The sequence below is a fragment of the Melospiza georgiana genome, chromosome 1 (assembly GCF_028018845.1).
Source record: "Melospiza georgiana isolate bMelGeo1 chromosome 1, bMelGeo1.pri, whole genome shotgun sequence".
Lineage (NCBI taxonomy): Eukaryota > Metazoa > Chordata > Aves > Passeriformes > Passerellidae > Melospiza > Melospiza georgiana.
Window position 1 is genome coordinate 2549724 of NC_080430.1, and position 21835 is coordinate 2571558.

General features: G+C 53.0%; 3 protein-coding genes across 6 annotated transcripts; 1 reads left to right on the forward strand and 2 right to left on the reverse strand.

Annotated features, from left to right (window-relative positions):
- Nucleotides 1-396: 396 nt before the first annotated feature.
- Nucleotides 397-3508, reverse strand: C1H1orf35 (chromosome 1 C1orf35 homolog). 2 transcript variants are annotated; one of them, XM_058028826.1, is made up of 9 exons: nt 3489-3508; nt 2567-2703; nt 2321-2474; nt 2195-2240; nt 2031-2110; nt 1870-1942; nt 1463-1542; nt 1043-1201; nt 397-952 (listed from the first exon to the last, which is right to left on the reverse strand). In XM_058028826.1, the coding sequence occupies exons 2-9, from the start codon at nt 2658-2660 to the stop codon at nt 727-729; spliced, it is 912 nt and encodes a 303-aa protein (XP_057884809.1). In that variant the 5' UTR covers nt 2661-2703; nt 3489-3508; the 3' UTR covers nt 397-726. The 2 variants fall into 2 exon arrangements, with proteins under 2 accessions (XP_057884809.1, XP_057884820.1); XM_058028837.1 differs by lacking the exon at nt 3489-3508 and adding an exon at nt 3309-3385.
- Nucleotides 3509-3622: 114 nt separating this feature from the next.
- Nucleotides 3623-5952, reverse strand: MRPL55 (mitochondrial ribosomal protein L55). 3 transcript variants are annotated; one of them, XM_058028852.1, is made up of 4 exons: nt 5922-5952; nt 5140-5224; nt 4508-4691; nt 3623-3824 (listed from the first exon to the last, which is right to left on the reverse strand). In XM_058028852.1, exons 2-4 carry the CDS (start codon nt 5160-5162, stop codon nt 3681-3683), a joined length of 351 nt encoding a protein of 116 aa, XP_057884835.1. In that variant the 5' UTR covers nt 5163-5224; nt 5922-5952; the 3' UTR covers nt 3623-3680. The 3 variants fall into 3 exon arrangements, with proteins under 3 accessions (XP_057884835.1, XP_057884829.1, XP_057884843.1); XM_058028846.1 differs by having other exon boundaries at nt 5874-5937; XM_058028860.1 differs by lacking the exon at nt 5922-5952 and adding an exon at nt 5728-5747.
- A 29-nt stretch (nt 5953-5981) lies between these two features.
- GUK1 (guanylate kinase 1) lies at nt 5982-18893 on the forward strand. Its single transcript, XM_058028873.1, has 8 exons — nt 5982-6075; nt 11123-11236; nt 11944-11985; nt 13346-13442; nt 15401-15539; nt 17350-17434; nt 17722-17807; nt 18716-18893. The coding sequence occupies exons 1-8, from the start codon at nt 6033-6035 to the stop codon at nt 18749-18751; spliced, it is 642 nt and encodes a 213-aa protein (XP_057884856.1). The 5' UTR covers nt 5982-6032; the 3' UTR covers nt 18752-18893.
- Nucleotides 18894-21835: the final 2942 nt, after the last annotated feature.

Consider the following 21835-nt stretch of genomic DNA (forward strand, 5'->3'; position numbering starts at 1 on the left):
CACAAATGAGGCCCTTGTGCTTGGCAGCGATGCTCCGGAGCTGCTGGGGACAGCCCCTTCCCACTGGGATCAATATTTCCATTTATTGGTGTGAAATTCCCCTTTCAGTGTGCCAACAACATCAATCATCACGTGCTGAGGGCTGGCAGTGGAGTTTGCTGCTCCCTGGGGTTTGTGGCCAGGGCAGAACCTATGGAGACACCTGGTGCCATCCACTTTGTAAACTGAGGAATTATTGAGGTGTCCAGGGCCAGGTGGGACGGGAAGGTGTCCCTGGACAGGAGCTAGATGGGCTTTAAACTCCCATCCATGCAGCTGATGCACTTAGGGAAACTCTAAAGCAAAAAACCCTTCAGCCACTGCACTGCACAGGCAGAGAAAGAAGACAAAACCCCATCATAATAACAATAATATTTATAATAATAATAATAATAATCTCTTCAGAAATCTCTATCCATAAACGAGGTATCCACAGCATTTTCAGCACCACCCCAGCAGCAGCCCTGACCCACAGCACCCTCAATCCTGCTGGATGGATTTTAGGAGTGAGAGAAGGGTGCCCAGGCCCTGCTGCCCCTGGGCGGGCCGGGAAGGGGCTGCCGGCACCACACCCTTAATGCCCTTTGCCACTGCCCCGGCACCCGCGGGGCTGCAGCCTTTTTAATTTCATCCCTTCAAAAATAGAAATCTCTGCAAGATGTCCCTGCAAGAGCCCCAGGCTCGCTCTCAGCCCTCCGAGTCGGTGTCGTGGCGCTGCCGGAGCCCGCGGGCCGGGGGGGAGCGGGTGCTGCTCCTCCTCCTGCCCTTCCTCCGCGGGGACGGGGGGCGGCCGCGGCCGTCCCTGCTCCGGCTCCGGCTGCGGCTCCGCTCGCTGCCGCTGCTCGAGGATCCCGTGCCGGATTCCGTGCGCTGCCGCCGCCGGCCGTGCTGCGGCGATTTCCTGCGGTGGTGCCTGCGGGGACAGCAATGACAGAGGAGACCCCAATAAGGTGATTCTGGGGTGAAAAGGGATTTTGGAAAGCCAGGAAATGCCAGCCTCTACCTCTTATCCCGATCCGGGGAAGAATCCGAGGATGATGGGGCAGCATCCTTCTTGGAATGTTTCTCCTTGTCCTTCTTCTTCTCCTTCTTGTGTTTCTTCTTTTTCTTGTTCTTTTTCTCCTTCTTCTTCTCCTTTTTGGATTTTTTGCTGCTCTCAGGTCTGCAGGATGGATCAAGCAATGAGAATCCCTGCACTGTGCATCCCTCTGGCTCCAAAAGCTGATCCCCATCCCTTTTTCCAGTCACATCCCACCACATCCCTCCTCTGCCAAAGAGAAGCCCACAGAGGCTTTTGGGGATGATTCAGAGAGATGCAAAACAAGCCCAGTGCCACAGAGCCATGGAAACATTTTATAAAATATTTCTCATAAAAGCTAGGGTGTTTCTGGTGGTTTCCCACCAGAGTGAGAAAAATCCTCACCGTTTCTCCTCCACCTTCTCCTCCTTTTCCTGCTTCTTCTTGGAGACAGATGTCTCTGGGCTGCTGGAGACTCTCTGGTGCTAGGGTTGGAGAGGGGGAAAAATACAGAGTGAATCCACGAGCCCAGAGCTTGTAATTACAAGACAAAGGGTTTTTCTCTCTTTAAAAGTTAAACTTAGAAAAAAAATTAAATTATATTTGGGGGAAAATAGAATACCCTTAAACAGCTGCTTCCAACTGAAAGCCCCACAAATGACCTCTGTGCCAACAGGACACAGAAAACTCCTGCAGGTCTCTGCTACAATACCCAGGTGGTTTTTAGATGAAATATTCCAGGTGAGGGAATGCTTTTTGCCTTGTTCTATCTATTTTTGCCCCTTCCAAGGACAGTGTGACTGGCACCGTACCGTGAAGACCGAGAGCCCCATCTTGGCAGCCTCTCTGTCCTCCTTGGAGAGCATCACCCTGCCAGCACTGCCACTGCAGAGAGACCACAGGAAAAGGCATAAAAACACTAAAATCAAACAAAACGTTCAGAAATTGGTGAGGGATCCTCCCCTGTCCTCACCTGGAGCTGCCCAGCCCCACCACCCGATCCACGTCCTTCTCGTCCCGCTCGCCGTCCCTCTTGCACACCTCAGCCAGGTCCTGTGGGGAGGGGGGACAGTGTCCTGTGTGTGTCCCCAAAACCAGAGCCAGGGGACACTGGGGGGTGTGTGGTGCCTCTGTTACCTCTTTGCTGAGGCCCGTGGGCTGCCTCTTCAAGCTCTTGTAGCCCCTGTAAACACAAGAGTAGGTGATCCGTGTGTGGGGACAGGCACCTGCTGGCTTTGGGGTTTCTGTGGGCTGGGGACTCACAGCGCTGCCATCATGGCCTCCTGCTCGGCCAGGCGGACTGCAGCCAGCTCCTCCTCCCGGGATAACGGCGGCCCCGTGTCCTTCTTGCCCTTGGCATACCAGGTCAGGTCCTTGCCCTTCTGCCACCGCCCCACCGGCGCCATCAGGGAGTTCCCTGTGGGGAGCAGCGACCCCCCTCAGCATCACAGCACCCCAAAACCACACAGGGCACAGGCAGGGTGGGATCGGAGCAGGATCCGCCCTTACCCAGGTAATTCTCACGCTGTTTGTCTGTCTTGACATCCTCCCAGCTGAACTGGTCCTGGCCCCCTCGGACCCCGCCCCGGGAGGAGCCGAACATGGCGGGGCCGCAGCCTGCAGGGGATTCGGGGGGTTCTGGAGACCTGCAACGACATCAGCGCCGGGGTTACCCACGGCAGATCCTCCTGCAGCTCTGGGGGGGCTCCTCAAGGAGCAGGGAAGCGAATTTGGCCCCCCAGAGGTGAGTGGAGTAACCAAAGGCTTTAGTGGGGGGTTCCCAGCCTGGGGGGAGGCTGCTGGGTGGGGAGGGAGGCTTAGGGCAGCCCCGAGGGGGTTCGTGGCCTTGGAGCTTTCAGAGTCTGGGGTGGTTCAGAGCCTCACGGAGGGTTTAGGGCCAGCAGCGGGGCAGTCACAGCTTGGGGGATTCACGCTCTGAGAAGGGGTTGCAGAGCAAGGAGGGTTCACAGCCTGTGGGGGACAGTTCGGGATTAGAAGTGGGAAGGCTCTGGGACTGCGAGGAGGTTGCAGGGTTGATAGAGGGTTTAAAGCCCGCATGGGGGTTCTGGGCTTCAAGGGAGAGGGTTCAGGGTCTAGGAGGGGTTCACAGCCTGGATGGGATGAACTGGAAAAAGGGATCATGGAGTGGCCGTACAGCCCGAGAAGAAGCTGCACGGCCCGGGCTGGGACATTACCCGGGGGAGAGTTTCAGGGTCTGGGAAGGGATTCAGGACCGGGGAAGCTGCAGGACCTGGACGCTGCCGGGCCTGAGGTGGGAGTCTGCCCGTGCCCGAGGCGTGTGAAAGCAGCTCGGGGCGGTTCCCTGCAGCCCGGACCCCTCCGGTCACACCCAGAGCCCCCAAACTCCCAAAAATCCCAAAAATCCCCAAAATCCCCAAATCCCGAAGCCGCCCCCGCTCCCCTCACGCACCTCCGGCCGCCGAGCGCGCCCGCCCCGCCGCTACCACCGCGGGCACGGCCGGAGGGGGGACGGACGGGCGGTACCACCGCGCCTCCCAGCGCGGGGGGAGCCCCGCAGAGCCGCACCAACACACACGGCTGGAATTGAACATTTTCATTTATACATTTATTTATACATTTAAACAATCCTGCTTTCAGCGCTTCACTTCTTCCAGAACTTCTTGTAGGTGTCCAGGTCGATGCCCTCGAAGGTTTCCTCCTCCTTGGCCTTAGGCTTGGTGGGGAATTGCCGGCGCAGACGAGCCCTGCGCTCGGCTTCGGGCAGCGTGTTGCTGTCCAGGGGCATCTGGGGACACGGGGGACACGGGATGAGACAGCGGGGACACAGTGTGACACCCCTAGGACACGGCATGACACCCCTGGGACATGGTGTGAAATCCCTGGGACGTGGTGTGACACTCCCAGGACACAGGATGAGATCCCAGGGACACAGTGTGAGCTTCCAGGACATGGTGTGGAGCTTTGGGACAAGGCACAAGACTCGTGGGACATGGTGTGACATCCCTGGGACAGGGTGTGACACCCCCAGCACACAGTGTGAGATCCCAGGGACATGGTGTGGAGCCCTGAGACCTGGCATGAGAGCCCTGGGACATGGTGTGACATTCCCCAGGGATGGGCATGAGTTCTTAGGGCATGGTGTGAGATCCCAGGACACGGCGTGAAGCCTTGGGACAAGGCATAAGACCCCTGGGACATGGTGTGGGACCCCTGGGACATGGTGTGAGACCCCTGGGACATGGTGTGAGATTCTCCTGGGACACGGTGTGACACCCCCAGGACACGGTGTGACACCCCTGGCACATAGTGCGACACCCCCAGCACACAGGGTGCAATCCCAGTGACACGCTGTGACCTCCCAGGCCCCAGGACAGGCTGTGAACCCCCTGACCCACACCCTGAGCCCCCTGGGGACACACCCCAAGCCCTTGTGACCCCCCTGCTCCCAGCCTGTCACTGTCCCCGTACCATGAGGATCCTCTTGGGCTCTCCGTAGCGCAGGCGCACGGTGGAGCCGTCGGTGCTGACGAGCAGCATGGGGTACAGGCGGCCGTAGCGCTGCCGCTGCAGGTGCCCGATGGCCGCGCGGTTGGAATTGCTGCGGGTGCAGGCACAGAGCGGCAGCCGGGGCCGGGCCAGGAGGCGCAGGGCACTGTGGGAAAAGGGCCGGTGTCACCGTGAGGGTGACAGGCTGGTGTCACCGGGAGGGTGATGGAGCTCTGGCCCATGTGACCGTGAAGGTGACGGGAGCTCAAACCGGTGTCACCGTGAGGGTGGTGGAGCTCTGGCCCATGTCACCGTGAGGGTGACGGGAGCTCACACCGGGTGTCACCATGAGGGTGATGGGAGCTCACACCGGGTGTCACCGTGAGGGTGACGGGAGCTCTGCCAGGTGTCACCGTGAGGGTGACGGGAGCTCACACCGGGTGTCGCCATGAACTCACAGCTGGTGTCACCATGAGGGTGACGGGAGCTCACACCGGGTGTCACCGTGAAGGTGACGGGAGCTCTGCCAAGTGTCACCGTGAGGGTGACGGGAGCTCCATCGGGCGGTTCCCGGCGGGAGAGCCGCCGCTGCCCCACGGGCACCCCGCGCTCACCTCAGCGCACCGCTAGCCGCCATCGCAGCCCGGCTGTGAGGGACGGGTCCGGCACACGGAGCAGGGGACACAGCCTGGGGACACTCTGGGGACAAGGAAAGGTGCTGCAGTGGTTGTGAGGTGACACCGCAGTGTCGCCATCGCTGTGAAGCTTCCACATCCTCCCCCCAGCACGGGGCAGCCCTATGACAGCTCCGGCCATGGTGTGGCTCCCCCTGCTCCCGCAATGGTTCAGCCCCATGTACTCCCCACCCCTCGCCATGGTTCAGCCCAACCACGTCCCCCTGCCCAGCCATGCGTCAGTTCCATGACAGCTCCCCCCTCTCTCCGTCATGGTTCAGTCCCATCATGCTTCCCCCCCACAACCACCTTGGTTCAGCCCTCCCACCTCTCTCCAACCATGGTTCCCCCCATTCCCGCCATGGTCCAGCCCAACCACGTCTCCCCCTGCCCAGCCATGCGTCAGTTCCATGACAGTTCCCCCCTCTCCCCGTCATGGTTCAGCCCACCACGGTTCAATCCCATCATGCCTCCCCCCCACAACCCTCCCGCCTCTCTCCAACCCCACTATGGCTCCCGCCACCGCACCGTGCTTCGGCCCAACACCGCCCCCTCTCCGCCCCGCCGTGGTTCATCCAACGTTGCTCCTTCCGTTCTCCCCTAACTCCCCCCTCCATCACAGCCCTGCAAGTGCTGTCCCCCCTCCCACCATCATGGTTCAGCCCCTCTCTCACCCCCCCGCCCAGCGCTCCGCGTGGTCCGTCCCGCCGGCCCTCACTCACGTGACGGCGCGCTCCCTCCCCGCCGGGCCCCGCCCCCTTGGTGACGTCAGGCGCGCGGCGGTGGCGGCGGGCGCGCGCGGGGGCTGCCGGGAGCGCCCCCCCCATCCCCTCATGATCCTCGGGCGGATGCGCGGGGCGGGGATCGCCCGGGCGGGTGAGCGGGGATGGGGCTGGGGCTCGCATCCTCACGGGGAACGCGGCCTGAGGGGCACGGCCGGCCACAGGGGCCGTGCACAGAGGGGGTCTAACCAGCCCGAGCAGCTCCGTCACTCACAGGGGTCCTGGGCTGAGTGGCCTCGGGGCGTTCAGCCCCTCACGGAGGGCTTGGCATGAGCAGTCCTGGCCGGCTCTGGGGTTCTCAGTCCCTCATAAGGACCCTTCGCTGAAGGGGCCCAACCTGCCTTGGGTGCCGAGCTCCTCACGGGGTTCTTCTGCGGAGGGGTCCCGGGGTGCTCAGCCCGTCTTGGGGGCTCTGCTTTGAGGCGTCCTGGCTGGCCTTGGGGGCTCTGCATTGAGGAGCCCTGGCTGGCTTGGGGGCTCTGCATTGAGGAGTCCTGGCTGGCCTTGGGGGCTCTGCATTGAGGAGCCCTGGCCGGCCTTGGGGGCTCTGCTTTGAGGAGCCCTGGCTGGCCTTGGGGGCTCTGCATTGAGGAGCCCTGGCTGGCCTTGGGGTGCTCAGCCCCTTTTGGGGGCCCTGCATTGAGGAGTCCTGCCTGGCCTTGGGATGCTCAGGTGCTCAGCCCCTTCTTAGGGCTTTGCATTGAGGAGCCCTGGCTGGCCTTGGGGTGCTCAGCCCCTCACAAAGGCCTTGGGCTGAGGGGTCCCAGCTGGCCCCGGGCTGCTGAGTGCCCCATGGGAGTGCTGGGACACTGAGGTACCGACGTGGGGGTGCTGAGCCCCTGCATGATCCCCCCACGCAGCCCTGGGGAGGCTGAGCTGCCCCTGCTCTGTCCTGTGTTACCCGTGTGGGATGGCTGAGGGGGTGGCACAGGTCACAGCCCCGCGGGGCTGTCCCCAGCCTGGCTGTGTGCCCTTGCCACCATCCACACGGGGTCCCCATGGCTGAGCTGCTCCGGGGTGGCTCCGAGGTGTCCCTGCTTGGATAAACCACACAGAGATGTGCTCGTGGGATTTTTGGGGTTAGAGGGCTTTAGGGACGAGCATCCTCCAGGTGTGCTGAAACAAACGTGTGGGGATGGTAAAAGCACACCTGTGTGAGCTTCACCTCTCTGGAGGTTTTATCCTCCTGGTGGGCTCTGGTTTACAGGAGGACATGGGAATAATGGGCTTGGAGCTCCCTGATTTCTGCAGTGACCTCGAGCAAGTGCAGCATCAGCACCCCCTGCAAGCCAGGCTGCAGCCAGTGGAGAGGCTAATTAGTGCTTTGTAGGTAATTATTTGCAGGAAAAAGGTGGCTGAGCTCCAGCTCTGCACTGCTGTGGGATGCTCTGCTCCTCACAGAACCACAGGGTGGGAGAAGCTGGAGGGTTGGAACCTCCCTGCAGATGATTCCCTGTCACAGCAGGAGCTCTCTCCCTTTTTGGAACCTGTCCCAGATCTATGGGGGTGGCACTTTTATAACAAACCTGCTAAAAATAGGGGCTGGGATTATAATCCTAATCCAGGAGACATTTCTCAAGGCTCCAGGGAAACCGTGCTTTAATCTTCTTTTCTTCTTCATCAGGTGGCTTTGCCTTCCCTGTAAAGCCTCTCTGCTAATCAGTTTTAATTTGTTTAACTCTTGTGATGTCTGTCCTTTGCTCCCCTGGTGAGGTAAAATCCAGGGTGAATTTAGCAGCACAAGCAGACCAGGAGCCATTCCTTGCCTTGGGGACACCCTCCTGTCACCACCTCTGCAGCCCAGAGGGGTTTTGTGTGGCCCAGGAGATAATTAATATTGTTAATTGTTCTCTTGCTGGCCAGCTCTGCAGTGGTTTTGGTGGATTTGGCTGGATCCCAGCTCATTTTTAGGAAACCCTCTGTGCTGGATATTTGCAGATTGGCTGCTCTGAAAATGCCAAAATCTGGGGAAATAAAAGGGGGGAATAAAAAAAGGGGGAATAAAAAAATTGAGCTTCTGCCTAAAATAAATACATTTTGTGACATTCCTGCTGCAGCCAGCTTGGAAATGTGATGCACCAACGCATTCCTGGAACCAAACAAAGAGAAAAAAGCCCCAAATCCACCAGATCTGGGGGTTTGGGGGGTTTCTTGTTGCTTACTTGTGGTGTTTGGGGAGCAGGGAGTGAGGGCAGGGACATTGTGGCTGCTCCATCCCAGTGTCCCTGCCATGGCAGGGGTGCCACTGGCTGAGCTTTGAGGTCCCTTCCAGCCCAAACCAGTCTGGAATTCTGTGAAATCCCCAGTTTGCCAGTGGGATTCCATGAGCATTGAAATGCCTTTTGTTCCCTCTCAGTTTCCTTTGCAGATCTGCAGCCAGGGAAGGGATTCACAAGGGAGGCAGGAGGAAACACCTGCAAGCCTTCAGGTTTATTTTTAGCTGTTTTGAAAGAAGCGAGACGTGATCACTGCCCAGGTGCTTTTTCTCTTAGCTGGGGGTGTTTGGGGAAGGAAAAGGGGTGAGGTGGAGGAGAGGGTCCCACTGAGGGAGTGGTTTGAGGAGGAGGAGTTTTCCTGTCGTGGAGCTGTGTGCTCCAAAGGAAGAGCAATGTTCCTGCAGAAGCAAAGTGCCTGAAGTGCTCCAGGCTGGATGATGGAGCTCAGAGCAGCCTGGCCTGGTGGGAATTGTCCTTGCCCATGGCAGGGCTAGATGTGGAATAGATGCTCTGGAAGCTCCCAACACAAACATTCCAGGATCCTACACAGACAAAACCCTCGTGCACGCAGGGCCAGGAGCAGCTTTGCTGTTCCCACAATCCCAGCCAGGGCTGGCACCCCTCACCTTTTGGGGGTGCTGCTGCAGCTTTGGCAGCCCGGAGAGCAGAGTGGAGGAGGAAGCAGGGGGAGATTAAAGCTCGCCAGGGTTGTTCTCATTGGCCACCTTCGAATGGCAGCTGGTTAATGAAGGCTTTAGGAGCTCACAAATAGCCCAGCTCTGCCCCCAGGAGCCTGTGCTGCTGCCTCTGCTTTCCTTGGCTGGAAAGGAGCACAAGGAACAGGTAAGGATGGGCTGGAGCCTCTCCCAGCCCCCTTCCCACTCTCTGGGGTTCAATGATTGGAAGTGATTTGGGCAGCTTTGAATTTCTGCTGGTGTTTGCTAAGGGCAGGTGAAACTTTGGGGGAAATGAAGGGAAAGCTCTCTTCTTTCTGGCTGGGATTTGTGGAAGGGAACCTGGAAATCCATGACACCCCAATGTCACTTTTGGGGTGCTTGTAGAAGCTGGGTGTGATGGAGAGCGTTGTTGGGGGCAGATGTGCTGTGAAGGCTGAAGGGATGAATTTGTGTCCATGAATTTCCAGGGAATGCTGAGGGCTCACCTGATGGGTGATGTGGGACAGAGAGAAGAAAATGCTTTGGGTGACTGCTCTGCAAGCACTGAGTAGCATTTCCCTGGTGCTTCCTTTTGGTATTGACCATTTAGGCAAAACCTGTGTTTTATTGGAAATTACAGACGTTTAAGGACCAAGGGGATGGTAGGAAAGCCCCCAAAGAACTTCTAGAGTTTGTTCAACCTTCTGGTTTTGGGGTGATGGAGCCTCATCGGGCACCGTGGTGATGGGATTGGTCCTCTCAAGGTTTCATCTCAGAGGGCACTGAGCAAAACCAAAAAAAGACGAATAAAGGAATTTCTTTATGGATGCTAATCGCCCGTGGGTGTTTCACTGCCCACGCTGCGGCACCTCCTGATTCTCTGTGCTTTAAACCCCGCCCGGGATGAGCTGCGGTCAGCCGAGGCTCCTCGGGAGCAGAGAGAAGTTGTGTAATTCAGTCTCCGCGCCGTGCTGCCCCAGGGAGGATGAGGAGGAGGAGGAGCGGGGATTCAGGGCTGCGAACGCGGGGTCAGCGAGAGGGAGCCCGGCGGGATTACCCGGTGAGACAGCACCGGGCTTAAGGCTGCTTGGAAAGTGATGTGTAAGGTCAGGGTGACATTGCTGTGAGCTCATCGAAAATGGAAAGGCTTTATCTGCTGCCTCCCCCGGCCACACCCAGCCCGCAGGCTGAGGAAATGATTTTAGTGCTTGCTGAAACTGAAATGGGAAGAGTTTGATTCGTTCCACTCTCACCATCGCTTCTGGTTTGGAAACTGCTGATGGATGAGGGTCCCTGTGGTCCCCCCACACCTTTAAACAGCATTTCTTCTTTTGCACGTGTGGATAATTCAACTTTCCTTCTCTCCAGAGACACAGGAATGTGAAAACTCCCGTTGCTTTCCTCTCCCCTTTTTCCTCTCCCCTTTTTCCTCTCCCCTTTTTCCTCTCCCCTTTTTCCTCTCCCCTTTTTCCTCTCCCCTTTTTCCTCTCCCCTTTTTCCTCTCCCCTTTTTCCTCTCCCCTTTTTCCTCTCCCCTTTTTCCTCTCCCCTTTTTCCTCTCCCCTTTTTCCTCTCCCCTTTTTCCTCTCCCCTTTTTCCTCTCCCCTTTTTCCTCTCCTGTTCTGTGTGGCCCCAGGCTGCATTTTTTCCACCAGTACCAGGAACTGATCTCTGGATCTCTTTTTTTTTTTTTTTTTTTACCATGAAACACCTGCAGATGGAGTTGGTGCTTCAGGAAATGTGGGAATAAATCCCTGCGCCTGTTGATGGCAGTGATTTCACCCGAGTTCAGATGATGTTACAAGGGTTTGGTGATACAAAGTTTTACCTGCAAACTCTCTCCCTGTGAGAGGGAAAGGACTAGGATTGTACCTCTGTCCCATGATTCCAAATGCCACCAGGCACAAACAGGGTTTTGTTCCTTTCAGAGAGAGTTTTCCTCAGGATTTTGGTCCCAGTGAGACCCAGCTGTGATGGAAACCATCTGGCTTCAATCATCCCAGTTTAGTGGCAGCTAAATCCCAGTTTCCTCCTTCTTTGGGTTACATCCTATGAGTTTAACCTCAGTCTCTTGAGACATGTTTCTGCACTCCCAGTGCTTTTTATCAGCTCTGACCTTGTGCTTTTGCATCATTTCAGCTTTTCCTGCATAAATTTGTGCCCAAGGCTAAAAGATGGGTGCTGTTTTCAGGGGCTGAGCACTCCTGGGAATCCACAGCTGCGTTTCCATGGGTGTTTCTAAGCAGAGCCATTTCTCTGTCTGTCCCCAGTCATGCAGGGACCAAGGCCAGTGGTTCTGAGTGGCCCATCAGGTGCAGGGAAAAGCACTTTGTTAAAGAAACTGCTCAAGGATTATGAGAACATCTTCGGCTTCAGCGTCTCCCGTGAGTATCCAGGGCTGGGCCAGCTCTGAGCCTGCCTCTGTTTATACCTCAATTCTGGTTTCTCATGGTTTGGCTGTGTCCAGGTCTGTCTGTGGGATCCTGGGGGTGTTCAAATGATTCAGGGCACCTTTTACTCCTGGTATTGAGTGGTGAGGCTAAGCTTTGTCTGGAGTAGCACCTTTCCAGGTTTAGTGACTCCCCACATCTCTAAACTCAGAGAGTAAACAAGATTCTTCTGGGTGAACCTTGACTGTGAAAGTAACAAAATTCCCCCCACATTTCTGCTTCAAAAGCCACTTGATTTTTTCCCATGGAGCTTTGTAAGGTGTTTTTAGGTCCATTTCCAAAATGTGTTTTAATGTCCCAACACTGTGTACTGCAAGTAAAATTGTGCTTTGAGATCTGGATTCCCTCCACCATGAAAGAGCAAATACTGGATGCTTAAAAACCTAATGGTAGGAGAAAAAAATCCTTAAAATTATCCATTTTGTGTGTGTTATCCTATGTTCCTGATTCAACTGCATCTCTAATCTCACTCCAAACTAAACCTTATTTTCTCCCAAATTGCCTCTCGGTAGAGATTTTTGCCTAGAAATCCATGTGCCACTTAGATCTTGGCATTTCTTTCATCCTGCATCATCTGTGGGTGATGTACAGAATTTACAAGGCTGTTTCTAATTTTTTTGTTCTTCTTCTTTTCCCTGCAGATACCACAAGGCAGCCAAGACCTGGAGAAGTGAATGGCAAAGGTGAGCCTGTTGCAGTCAGGTCTGTCTCATTGGACTGTCCAAATAATTCAGGTTTTCAGTTGGGTCTGTCATTGGACTCTTCAAATAATTCAGGTTTTCATTGGGTCTGTCATTGGACTCTTCAAATAATTCAGGTTTTCAGTTGGGTCTGTCATTGGACTCTCCAAATAATTCAGGTTTTCATTGGGTCTGTTATTGGACTCTTCAAATAATTCAGGTTTTCAGTTGGGTCTGTCTCACTGAACTCTCCAAATAATTCAGGTTTTCAGTTGGCTCTGTCTCACTGAACTCTCCAAATAATTCAGGTTTTCAGTTGGGTCTGTCTCATTGGACTCTCCAAATAATTCAGGTTTTCAGTTGGGTCTGTCATTGGATTCTCCAAATAATTCAGGTTTTCAGTTGGGTCTGTCTCACTGAACTCTCCAAATAATTCAGGTTTTCAGTTGGGTCTGTCATTGAACTCTCCAAATAATTCAGGTTTTCATTGGGTCTGTTATTGGACTCTCCAAATAATTCAGGTTTTCAGTTGGGTCTGTCATTGGACTCTCCAAATAATTCAGGTTTTCAGTTGGGTCTGTCTCACTGAACTCTCCAAATAATTCAGGTTTTCAGTTGGGTCTGTCATTGGACTCTTCAAATAATTCAGGTTTTCAGTTGGGTCTGTCTCACTGAACTCTCCAAATAATTCAGGTTTTCAGATCTGGGTTCTCATTTTAGGTGCTGTGTTCTGAACTTGGGTGATTTGATTTCCCAAAGTTCCAGGAGGTTCTGAGGAGGTCTCTCCAATGGCCGCTGCTTTGGGAAGTGCAGCTGCTTAATTAAATGGTTTTAGCTGTATTAATTGCTTGTGCCCAGCTGTTTTCTCATGTATTTGCATATTTAAGAAACAACCAAATGAGGTTTGTTCTTCATTTCCAGTGGCAGTTTTCCCTCTGAAGTGACAGGAAGGAATTTCAACAGAAGATAGAGAAATGTTCCTTTTTAATTAGCTTGGTTTTGATGTTCTCTTTTATCTCCCTGTCTCTCATCCCATTCTTGTCTTTAATTAGAAATCTTTTAAATGAAAGGCCTCACCATTCCTGCTCTAATGTGTCCCATACCTGGAGGCAAGGGAGGAGAAGTTCCCACTGCACCAGGAGTGGGAAAGGATGTGAAAAATGGGGTAGAGCAGCAGTTTTGGCCACACAGAAAACTCCAGAAAGTTTTGAGCAGGTGTTTGGACAACTGGTGTGGAAGTAGAAAGTGAATCATTGTCTAAAACAGATTTTTAGTGTCTTCTCCCCCAAAAACCCACGGGTGTCATTTTGACCATGAAGTTTACCTTCAGAATGTTAATTTCTCTCCATTCTCCCTTCTCCAGATTATCACTTTGTGAGCAGAGAGGAAATGCAGAAGGAGATTGATGCTGGGGAATTTATCGAGCACGCGGAGTTCTCCGGGAACATGTACGGGACAAGGTGGGTCAGGTGTCTCTGCCTGTGCCCCAGGGTCTCAAACATCCTTCCCAATCCAAACTATTCTGGGATGCTAGAAAATAAATTCAGAATCTCTCCAAGCCCCTGAGGATGATCCTGCCCAGATGTGGGAGAAAGGGAGAGTTGAAGGAGAGTTGAGAAGTTCTCACCAATCCTTTCTGCTCCCTAAGTCAGCAGTGAGTTACAATAAATGATTAAAAAGCTTGAGGCAATTCCCCATGTTGGTGAAGAGAAATTGTCTTTGCAGCATATAAAAGCCATCACTTGAAAAACTAAGTGGAGAATTAAATGCATCTTGTGACCCAGATGTGTGGTGGTGTTCACAGGGGTCCGAGGAAGAGATGAGGATCTGACTCCATGTTTCAGAAGGCTGATTTATTATTTTATGGTATGACATTAAAACTATACTAAAGGATAGAAGAAAGGATTTCATCAGAAGGGTAGCTAAGAATAGAAAAATAAAGAATGATAACAAAGGTTTGGACAGAGTCAAAGCCAGCTGGCTGTGATTGGCCATTAATCAGAAACAACCACATGAGACCAATCACAGATGCACCTGTTGCATCCCACAGCAGCAGATAATCAATGTTTATATTTTGTTCCTGAGGTCTCTCAGCTTCTCAGGAGAAAAATTCCTAAGGAAAGGATTTTTCATAAAATGTGTCTGTGACACAGATGGGAGCATCCATGCCCATCCAGCATCCTTCAGCAGAGTCAGTGGATCTCTGGAGAGGGGAGTTCTCAGTGGTTTTGCTCTTCAGTGAAGATTGTTTCCATATTTGTTACAGAATCCCAGGATAGTTTGGGTTGGAAGGGGCCTTTAAGATCTTCGAGTTCCAACCTCCTGCCATGAGCAGGGAACTTCTCTCCAGGTGGTGGAGCTGTGCCAAGGCAGGAGTTTATGGACATCCCACCCATCCCTGGGATAGTCACACTGATCCATCCCCACAGCTTCCAGCATGGCTTTGCCAGCCTCTCCAGCAGGAGACAGCAGCTCCCTGCTCCACCCAGAGCAGTGACACTTGGAGCAACTCCTCATCAGGAGCAGAGCAGGCTCTGTCCTCTCCTGCCACAGTTTGGGGAGCCCTGTGAGGTTTCCCCGCTGCTGGAGGGGACACCCCAACCCTCCCTGTGTCACTGTCATGTTTTGTGAAGAATCCTTTGCCAGGACTTTTCTCCTGAGAAGCTGAGAAACTTCAGAAATGAAATGTAAGCAATAATTATCTGATTGCTTGGAATGTGGTTTGGATGTTGCTGACCAACAGGTGCATCTTTGATTGGTTCCATGTGAATTGTTTTTAATTAATGACCAATCCCAGTCCAGCTGTGTCACTCTCTGGGTCTGTCATGGGTTTTTATTATTCATTCCTTTCCAGCCTTCTGGTGTCTCCTTTCTCTTTTAAGAGTGTAGTTTTAGTATATCATTTCTTTCAATATTATGTCATATCATAAAATAATAAATCAGCCTTCTGAAATGGAGTCAAGATTCCCATCTCTCACCTTCTCCTGGGGACCCACAACAATTAATAACCACACCCCTGTGTCACAGACATCTTTTATGAAAAATCTTTTTGCCTGGATTTTTCTCCTGAGAAGCTGAGAGGCCTCAGAAATGAAATGTAACCAATGGTTATCTGCTGCTGTGGGATGCAACAGGTGCACCTGGGATTGGTCTCATGGGGTTGTTTCTGATTAATGGCCAATCACAGTCAGCTGGCTCAGACTCTGGTCAGTCACAAGATTCCATTTCTATTCCTTGGTAGTCTTCTGATCAAATCCTTTCTTCTATCCTTTAGTATGGTTTTAATATAATATAGATCATAAAATAATAAACCATCCTTCTGAAACATGGAGTCAAATCCTCATCTCTTCCCTCCTGTGAGCCCTGTGAACACGCCCTCACCCCCGGGCTCTCTGACCCCTGTGTGCTGTGTCCCCAGTAAAGGAGCTGTGCAGGCCGTGCAGGCCCAGAACCAGATCTGTGTCCTGGACATCGACATCCAGGGCGTGAGGAACATCAAGAGGACGGAGCTGAACCCCATCTACATCTCGGTGCAGCCGCCCTCCATCGAGATCCTGGTGAGCGCCCGCCTTGCTTTGCCGGTAGCGCTTAGAGGTAATCAGCAGCCACGGCTCCCCTTCCCTCTGCAGGGCCCTGCTCCAGCTGGGAACACATGTCGGTTTCTCGGCTGTTTAGGTGGCCTGGAAAGGCCCGGGGTGGCCTTGGACAGCCCAGCGCCCCAAAGGACGAGAAGAGGCTTCAGATCTTTTCTTGGTCTCGGTGTTTATTAATTGTTTATCTAAAAGATTTTCCCTCGGCCCGACAGAGGTCTGCACAGCAGCCAGCCATGAGCACACTGAGAGCCCCTGGGGCGGTCACCTGTCTTTATACTCAAAATTACGTATACAATATTTATCATTTTTCCCCAATACCTTTTACCCTTATTGACCAGTGCACTTTTAGTAATAACCAATCCCAAAGTGCCACCATCACCACAGAAGATGGAGGCCAAGAAGAAGAAGAAGAGGACACGCCCCAATTCCTCCATCTTACTTCTCTAGACCCCCCTGTACAGAAATCCTAAACCCTGTGTTTTACACTCTAATTAACTTATCCCTTCACCATTCACCCAGTGAGATCCTCCCATCCCCATACAGATGTCGTCTCCCGTGCAGGATCAAAGTCCAGCCACCAGACACTGCTGGTGACATTCCAGGACTCCCGAGCCCCCCAAGGGTGGTCTCGGTCACTCTGCACCTCAGTCCTGAGGTGCTGAGATCCCACAAACACATTCCAAACAAATCCCTGTAGGAGTGTGCCACAGAGTGACAAAATTGGCCTTTGTCCCCTCAAAAAGAAAAGAAGCCCAGAAATTTCTTTTCTCAATTAGGTAAAAAGACATCTCATAGGCTTAGTGGACTTTACCTCAAACTTAAGGATAGCTCATTGGACAGGAGCCAACAAGTCCTGCCTGGGCAATTTACTAGAAAAAGAGGAGAACAAAGCAACTGATGGCTTTGTGAGGTGTTTTATCAGGAGCAAGAACCTCTTGCACTTGGCTCAGTTTTTCTCTGTTTGTTATCTTGCCTTTTATTAAACCTTTTTGTTCCCAACACTCCCACAGAAGCCATCCTGCTGATTTTATGCCTCCAAGGGTAGCTGAGCTATCTTGGGTGTGTTATAGAGCTTTTGAGACCTGGCTCAAGGAGGCCACTATAACATATCTCCACCCAGCCCAGCTCCCCAGCCTCTGGCTCTCAGGGATAAATCTTCCTGTGGTTTGTTTTTTGAGTCCTTCCTCAATGTTTTCCACACCTTATGAACTCCATTGCAGCATGGCCAGTCTTTAAGTAATTGTGCTTCATGCTGTGCTGAGACTTGCCTCCACAGTTAAAATGAAACCCAGGGAGGTTGGTTCTGTGCAGCAGCCTAAATTCTGCCCCTCTGTCTTGCCCTGTGTAAGTGATTGCAGTGGGACTCTTGCAGCAGGGGAATCACTGTCGTGGTTCAGAGAGGGATGAGGCCACACGAGGACAACTCCTGACTCTCCCCTCTTGCTCTCAGTACATCAGGCAGGCTCTGTTTCTCGTTGAGTTTGTGGAGGAGGAAGCCAGCAGCACCAGATGCCAGAGCCCAGCAGAGAGATCTCATTTCCAGCAGTACCTGGAAAAATAAATAAATGAGAGGGAGGTAAAGGCAACCCGGGACCCTGAACTGTGGGTAGGAGATCTCGAGCCCAGTTTGGCCACTGGTTTGCACTGGGCTGTGAGTGAGGCCCCTCAGTCACCCTTTGCAGGGTGTTCTCACAGACAGCACTGCCTGAGGGTGGGGGTGGTTTGTGCCTGCAGCCCTCAGAGCTCTCATCCCCTTCGTGTCTCTGTCCTGTAGGAGAAACGGCTCCGGGACCGACAGACGGAGACAGAGGAGAGTTTACAGAAACGTCTGAGCGCAGCCCGCGTGGACCTGGAGCTCAGTGAGTCCTTGCAGGGCTGCCTGGGGCATTTGGGAGCTGCTTCTGCTGGGAACAGCTGATTTGTGCTCTCCAGCAGCGCTGGCAGGGCTTGCCATGAGCTGACTTGGATCACTGCTGCACTTCCCACTGCAGTTCCTTGGGGCTGCTTGGCAGAGCAGTTCATTAGCAGCAGCTGATCTAATAATAATACTAAAAAATCTTATTAAAATGCCATGGGGCTTTGTGCATGAGAGCTGACACAGGGAAGAAAAATTGTCCTCTAACTCTGTCCTCATCTCCTTCCCCAGGTAAAGAGCCTGGGCTGTTCGACCTGGTCATCATTAATGATGATTTAGAAAAGGCCTATTCTGAACTGAAGGAGGTGCTGCTGGAGGTGAGTGAGTCCTTGGGGATTTTCCCACCTCATTCCTGGCCCAGGCAGGTGAGGGTCTGTTCTCAGGCAGCCACAGAAATGTCACCTCATCCCACACCTGCTCTGCTTTGAGCTGCTGAGGGACAGGCTGAGTACAAGTGATGCATCAGGGAGGGGGAAATTAATCCAACACAATCCTGACTTGGGGCAAAATAAACATCCCTGGATGACAGAGAAGGGGATTCCTATTTCTGGAGCTTCCAAGTCAAACCTTGCCCTGTCCCTAAGGGTGAACTCAGGGCTTGGTTCTGGGATGTCATGAACTGGTCTGAGTTGTTGGTTGTCACCATGATATTTTCTGAAAAATCCCTTTGCCAGGATTTTTCTCCTGAGAAGCTGAGAACCCTCAGAAACGAAATGTGAACAATAATGATCTGATTGCTTGGAATGTGGTCTGGAGGTTTCTTACCAACAGGTGCATCTTTGATTGGTTCCATGTGAATTGTTTTTAATTAATCACCAATCCCAATCCAGCTGTGTCACTCTCTGAGTCTGTCACGGGTTTTTATTATCATTCCTTTCTAACCTTCTGATGTCTCCTTTCTTTTTCTTTAGTGTAGTTTTAGTATAGCATTTTCATATAATATAAAATATGAATATAAATATAATATGAATATAAATATAATATGAATATAAATATGAATATGAATATAAATATGAATATGAATATAAATATTAATATAAATATATTATAATATACATATAAATATAGCATATATCAACCTTCTGAGAACTTGGACTCAGATTCTCATCTCTCACCTCATCCTGGGACCCACAGTTGGTCGCTCCTGGTCTCCTAAGCTGTGACACCAAGAGCTGTTTCCCAAAGAGTGGCAGATCCTCAGCCTCTTTCCTGATCTTTCCTGCAGGAAATCAAGAAGACTGAAGAATCCAGGAAGTCCTGAGCTGGCCCTGCTTGGCCGTTTGGATTTTGCACATCATTCCCGAAGCACGTCGCAGCGTTTTATTCCAAGAGACATTCCCTGTAGGCTGCTCCTACCCCCAACTCTCCCTAGGATGTTTATATTAAAAGGAAAGAAAAGGAAACCTGGTCGTGCTTGTGCTTCTGTTCACTGCATGCTCAGCACGTGCTCCCTCAGGTTTGTACCTCTGGGTTCTTTGGGAGCTGCCCAAGGGCTGAGCCCCTCTGGAAGGCAGCAATAAATCCCTTTTCCTAGGGGGAATCCTCTGCATCCAGTAACTGTTGCTTGTGCAGGTCTTGTTCTGAGACCTAGAGAGCTTTGCACTTCATTTCCCAAGTTTTCTGTAGCTTTAACATTGATGTTTTCATGAAGCTTCCAAGCCCTTCAGTCCCTCCAGCAGAACATATCCTGAGTGTCCTTGGGTTGGTTTCTCACACTGAAAACAGTGGGGACAAGCTGGGAGGGCTGGGGGTGTTCCCTGGAGAGGAGAAGGCTCCAGGGAGAGCTTTGAGTGTTCCCTGGAGAGGAGAAGCTCCAGGGAGAGCTTTGAGCAACTGAAGGGGCTCCGGGAGAGCTGGGGAGGGACTGGGGACAAGGCATGGACAGGACACAGGGAATGGCTCCCACTGCCAGAGGGATATTGGGAAGGAATTCCTGGCTGTGAGGGTGCTGAGGCCCTGGCACAGGTGCCCAGAGCAGCTGAGGCTGCCCCTGGATCCCTGGCAGTGCCCAAGGCCAGGCTGGACAGGGCTTGGAGCAGCCTGGGACAGTGGAAGGTCCCTGCCCATCCAGGGATTGGAACAAGATGGGCTTTGAGGTTCCTTCCGTCCCAAACCCTTGTGTGATCCCTTCCATGGAATGACCACGCTCTGTCCTAGAGGGGGTGACTTCAGCTGCTTCCCCCCAAACCCCACGGCCCACTGGGCCCTGCAGTGCCAGGCTGGGATATTTTCTTACCCAAGAGCAGGTTTGTACCTAAACACTCCATTTATGGGTTTCATCCTCTCCACATCCCAGCCCTCTGCAGCACCTCTTGCTCCAGGTCATCTCCAAACCTCCATCCTCCACTTTATGGGGACAACAAGCAGAAACTCTCCTTGGGCCACCCTTTCAGTACCTCACATTCACATCCATGACTTCATGATTATTTTGCTCATTTACCTTTCTCAGACTGCTTTGATACATCTTTCCTAGAAATTCCTATTGTGGATTTCCCACTGCTTGGTTCTGGAACTGGCTTAACAAGCAGGAGAATCCTGTGTGGATTCGTGGTGTGAACCACGCAGGCTTTTCTTGTGCTTTTTCCCGTCCTTTTTCAATGATGAGCTCTGAATTTTTTTTTTTCCTCCTGAACCGTGGGATTTTATTACAATTCGAGGGACGGTTTGCAGTGGGAAAGGTCCCCTCTAGATGGCAGGAACGGCAGCAGGAACGCGCTGGAGTCCCGGAGCAGCGAGCGGGAGGCGCAGGACACGGCGGCCGCCTCGGTGCGGGGCTCTGCGGCCACCGCGTGGCGCCTGCGGGGCTGTCACCCCATGGAAGCGCCCGCTGCTCCCTGCGGATCCCTCCTGGAGCCCGGCCTCGGTCAGCCCGGCGGGAGCGGTGAGTGCAGAGCCCGCGGGACGGGAACGGGAGCGGGGCAGCTCCTGGGAACCGGGAACAGCCGAGCCTTTGGGTGGTTGGTGTCCCCTTCCCTGGGGAAGGATGAATGTCCCGGCCTGGTGGGGTGTCCCGGCATGGTGGGGTGCCCTGCTGTCGCTGCTGTGTGTGATGGATCAGACAGAGAACGCTTGGAATTCCAATATGAGGTGACATGATGGAGGTGACAGGATGGCCATGGGGATGGCAGTGGGAATCAGAGGGAGGGGGTGCTGGAGCCAGGCTGGTCCCCAGGCAGGTGGCACAGCTGTGGAGCATCTCCAGAGAGTCATTTTGGGTGCCCCTCTCTAGGTTTGGCGTTTTGGAGGCGCATTGAATCCCAAAGCTGGGTGGGTGAAGGCACTTGTTGAAGTGAGTTTAATTCCTGCACCCTCAAAAATGGGATGTCTGCTTTGTTAATTGAGTTTGCAGCCATAAAAGCCTCTCTGGATCTGTGGGTTTGGTGCTGGCTCATTGGGGTGTTCAATTCCTACATCCCTGGGGCAGGCAAGGACCATGCTGAGCATGACTGGGGCCAGATGCTGGGCCCTCCACATCTGCAAACATCTGCTCCATGTGGGGCTGGCATTGAGGGATCAGACTGGAAAAGTGAGGATACAGAAACCTTCCAGCCCAGGGGTTGGCTGATTAAAGGTGCTCCTCCTGGAGGAACATTGTCCCACCCAGATCTCCCAGGCAGGAGGGTGCTGCTCCCATCTTGGGGTACACCCAAGGGAAGGAGCAGGCCTGCTCCTGGCTTGCTTCCAGAAATGTCAGAAATGGGGATTTTATATAACTAAATATTCACTGTTCTGTCAGGCTGAGATAAATTTGGACAGACTTCAGCTTTTTTCAGCTGAGATGCTTTGGGAAACGTGGCAGCACCTACATCCCTGCAGGAGAGGATGCTGAGGGAGGAAGAGGAGGGCAGGGGATGGTAAAAGCTGGGATAAAACCTGCCCTGGGAGCTCTCTAGTCTGTGACTGAGGATATTTTCAAGCCAATGCCAAGAAAATAACAACACCCTGTAGCACTTTTGCTTCAAAGCTGTTGCTTTGCAGTCATTGCATTGTTTTTAGCTGAATCCAGGCTGACATGCTGCTTTTGGGGCAGCAGCTGATTATTTTCCCCCCTTTTTTTCAATTTTCATGCCTACCCAAGCTCTTTGGAAATAGAAACACTCCTTCAAGGAGTGGGGTGTGAACTGAGGTCACCTCTGCTCTGACACAGCAGCACCCAGCTGCTGGGAATTCGGGAAGGCAGGCATTCCCCAAAGCCCAAACCACCCCAAAAAAGCTGGAGCCACCCTCCAGGACACCTTGAATCAGCCAACATTAGCCCAAAGCCCATTTTTATCTATCCTGATGATCCCAGAGCCTTGTCCTTGCCGTGCTTTTCCTTGGCATCTCAGTGCTGTTGGAGGCAGCT

What these genes read in the sequence shown, in the direction of transcription:
- C1H1orf35 (XM_058028826.1), bottom strand. Translation starts at nt 2,660, where the DNA reads ATGTTCGGCTCCTCCCGGGGCGGGGTCCGAGGGGGCCAGGACCAGTTC. An exon ending in ACAGCGTGAGAATTACCTGG is followed by an intron (nt 2,475 to 2,566) that starts GTAAGGGCGGAT and finishes TGCTCCCCACAG; the next exon opens with GGAACTCCCTGATGGCGCCG. An exon ending in GAGAAGGTGGAGGAGAAACG is followed by an intron (nt 1,202 to 1,462) that starts GTGAGGATTTTT and finishes TCCATCCTGCAG; the next exon opens with ACCTGAGAGCAGCAAAAAAT.
- MRPL55 (XM_058028852.1), bottom strand. Translation starts at nt 5,162, where the DNA reads ATGGCGGCTAGCGGTGCGCTGAG. An exon ending in GCGGCTAGCGGTGCGCTGAG is followed by an intron (nt 4,692 to 5,139) that starts GTGAGCGCGGGG and finishes CTTTTCCCACAG; the next exon opens with TGCCCTGCGCCTCCTGGCCC. An exon ending in AGCCCAAGAGGATCCTCATG is followed by an intron (nt 3,825 to 4,507) that starts GTACGGGGACAG and finishes CCGTGTCCCCAG; the next exon opens with ATGCCCCTGGACAGCAACAC.
- GUK1 (XM_058028873.1), top strand. Translation starts at nt 6,033, where the DNA reads ATGATCCTCGGGCGGATGCGCGGGGCGGGGATCGCCCGGGCGG. An exon ending in CTTCGGCTTCAGCGTCTCCC is followed by an intron (nt 11,237 to 11,943) that starts GTGAGTATCCAG and finishes TTTTCCCTGCAG; the next exon opens with ATACCACAAGGCAGCCAAGA. An exon ending in CCGCGTGGACCTGGAGCTCA is followed by an intron (nt 17,435 to 17,721) that starts GTGAGTCCTTGC and finishes CTCCTTCCCCAG; the next exon opens with GTAAAGAGCCTGGGCTGTTC.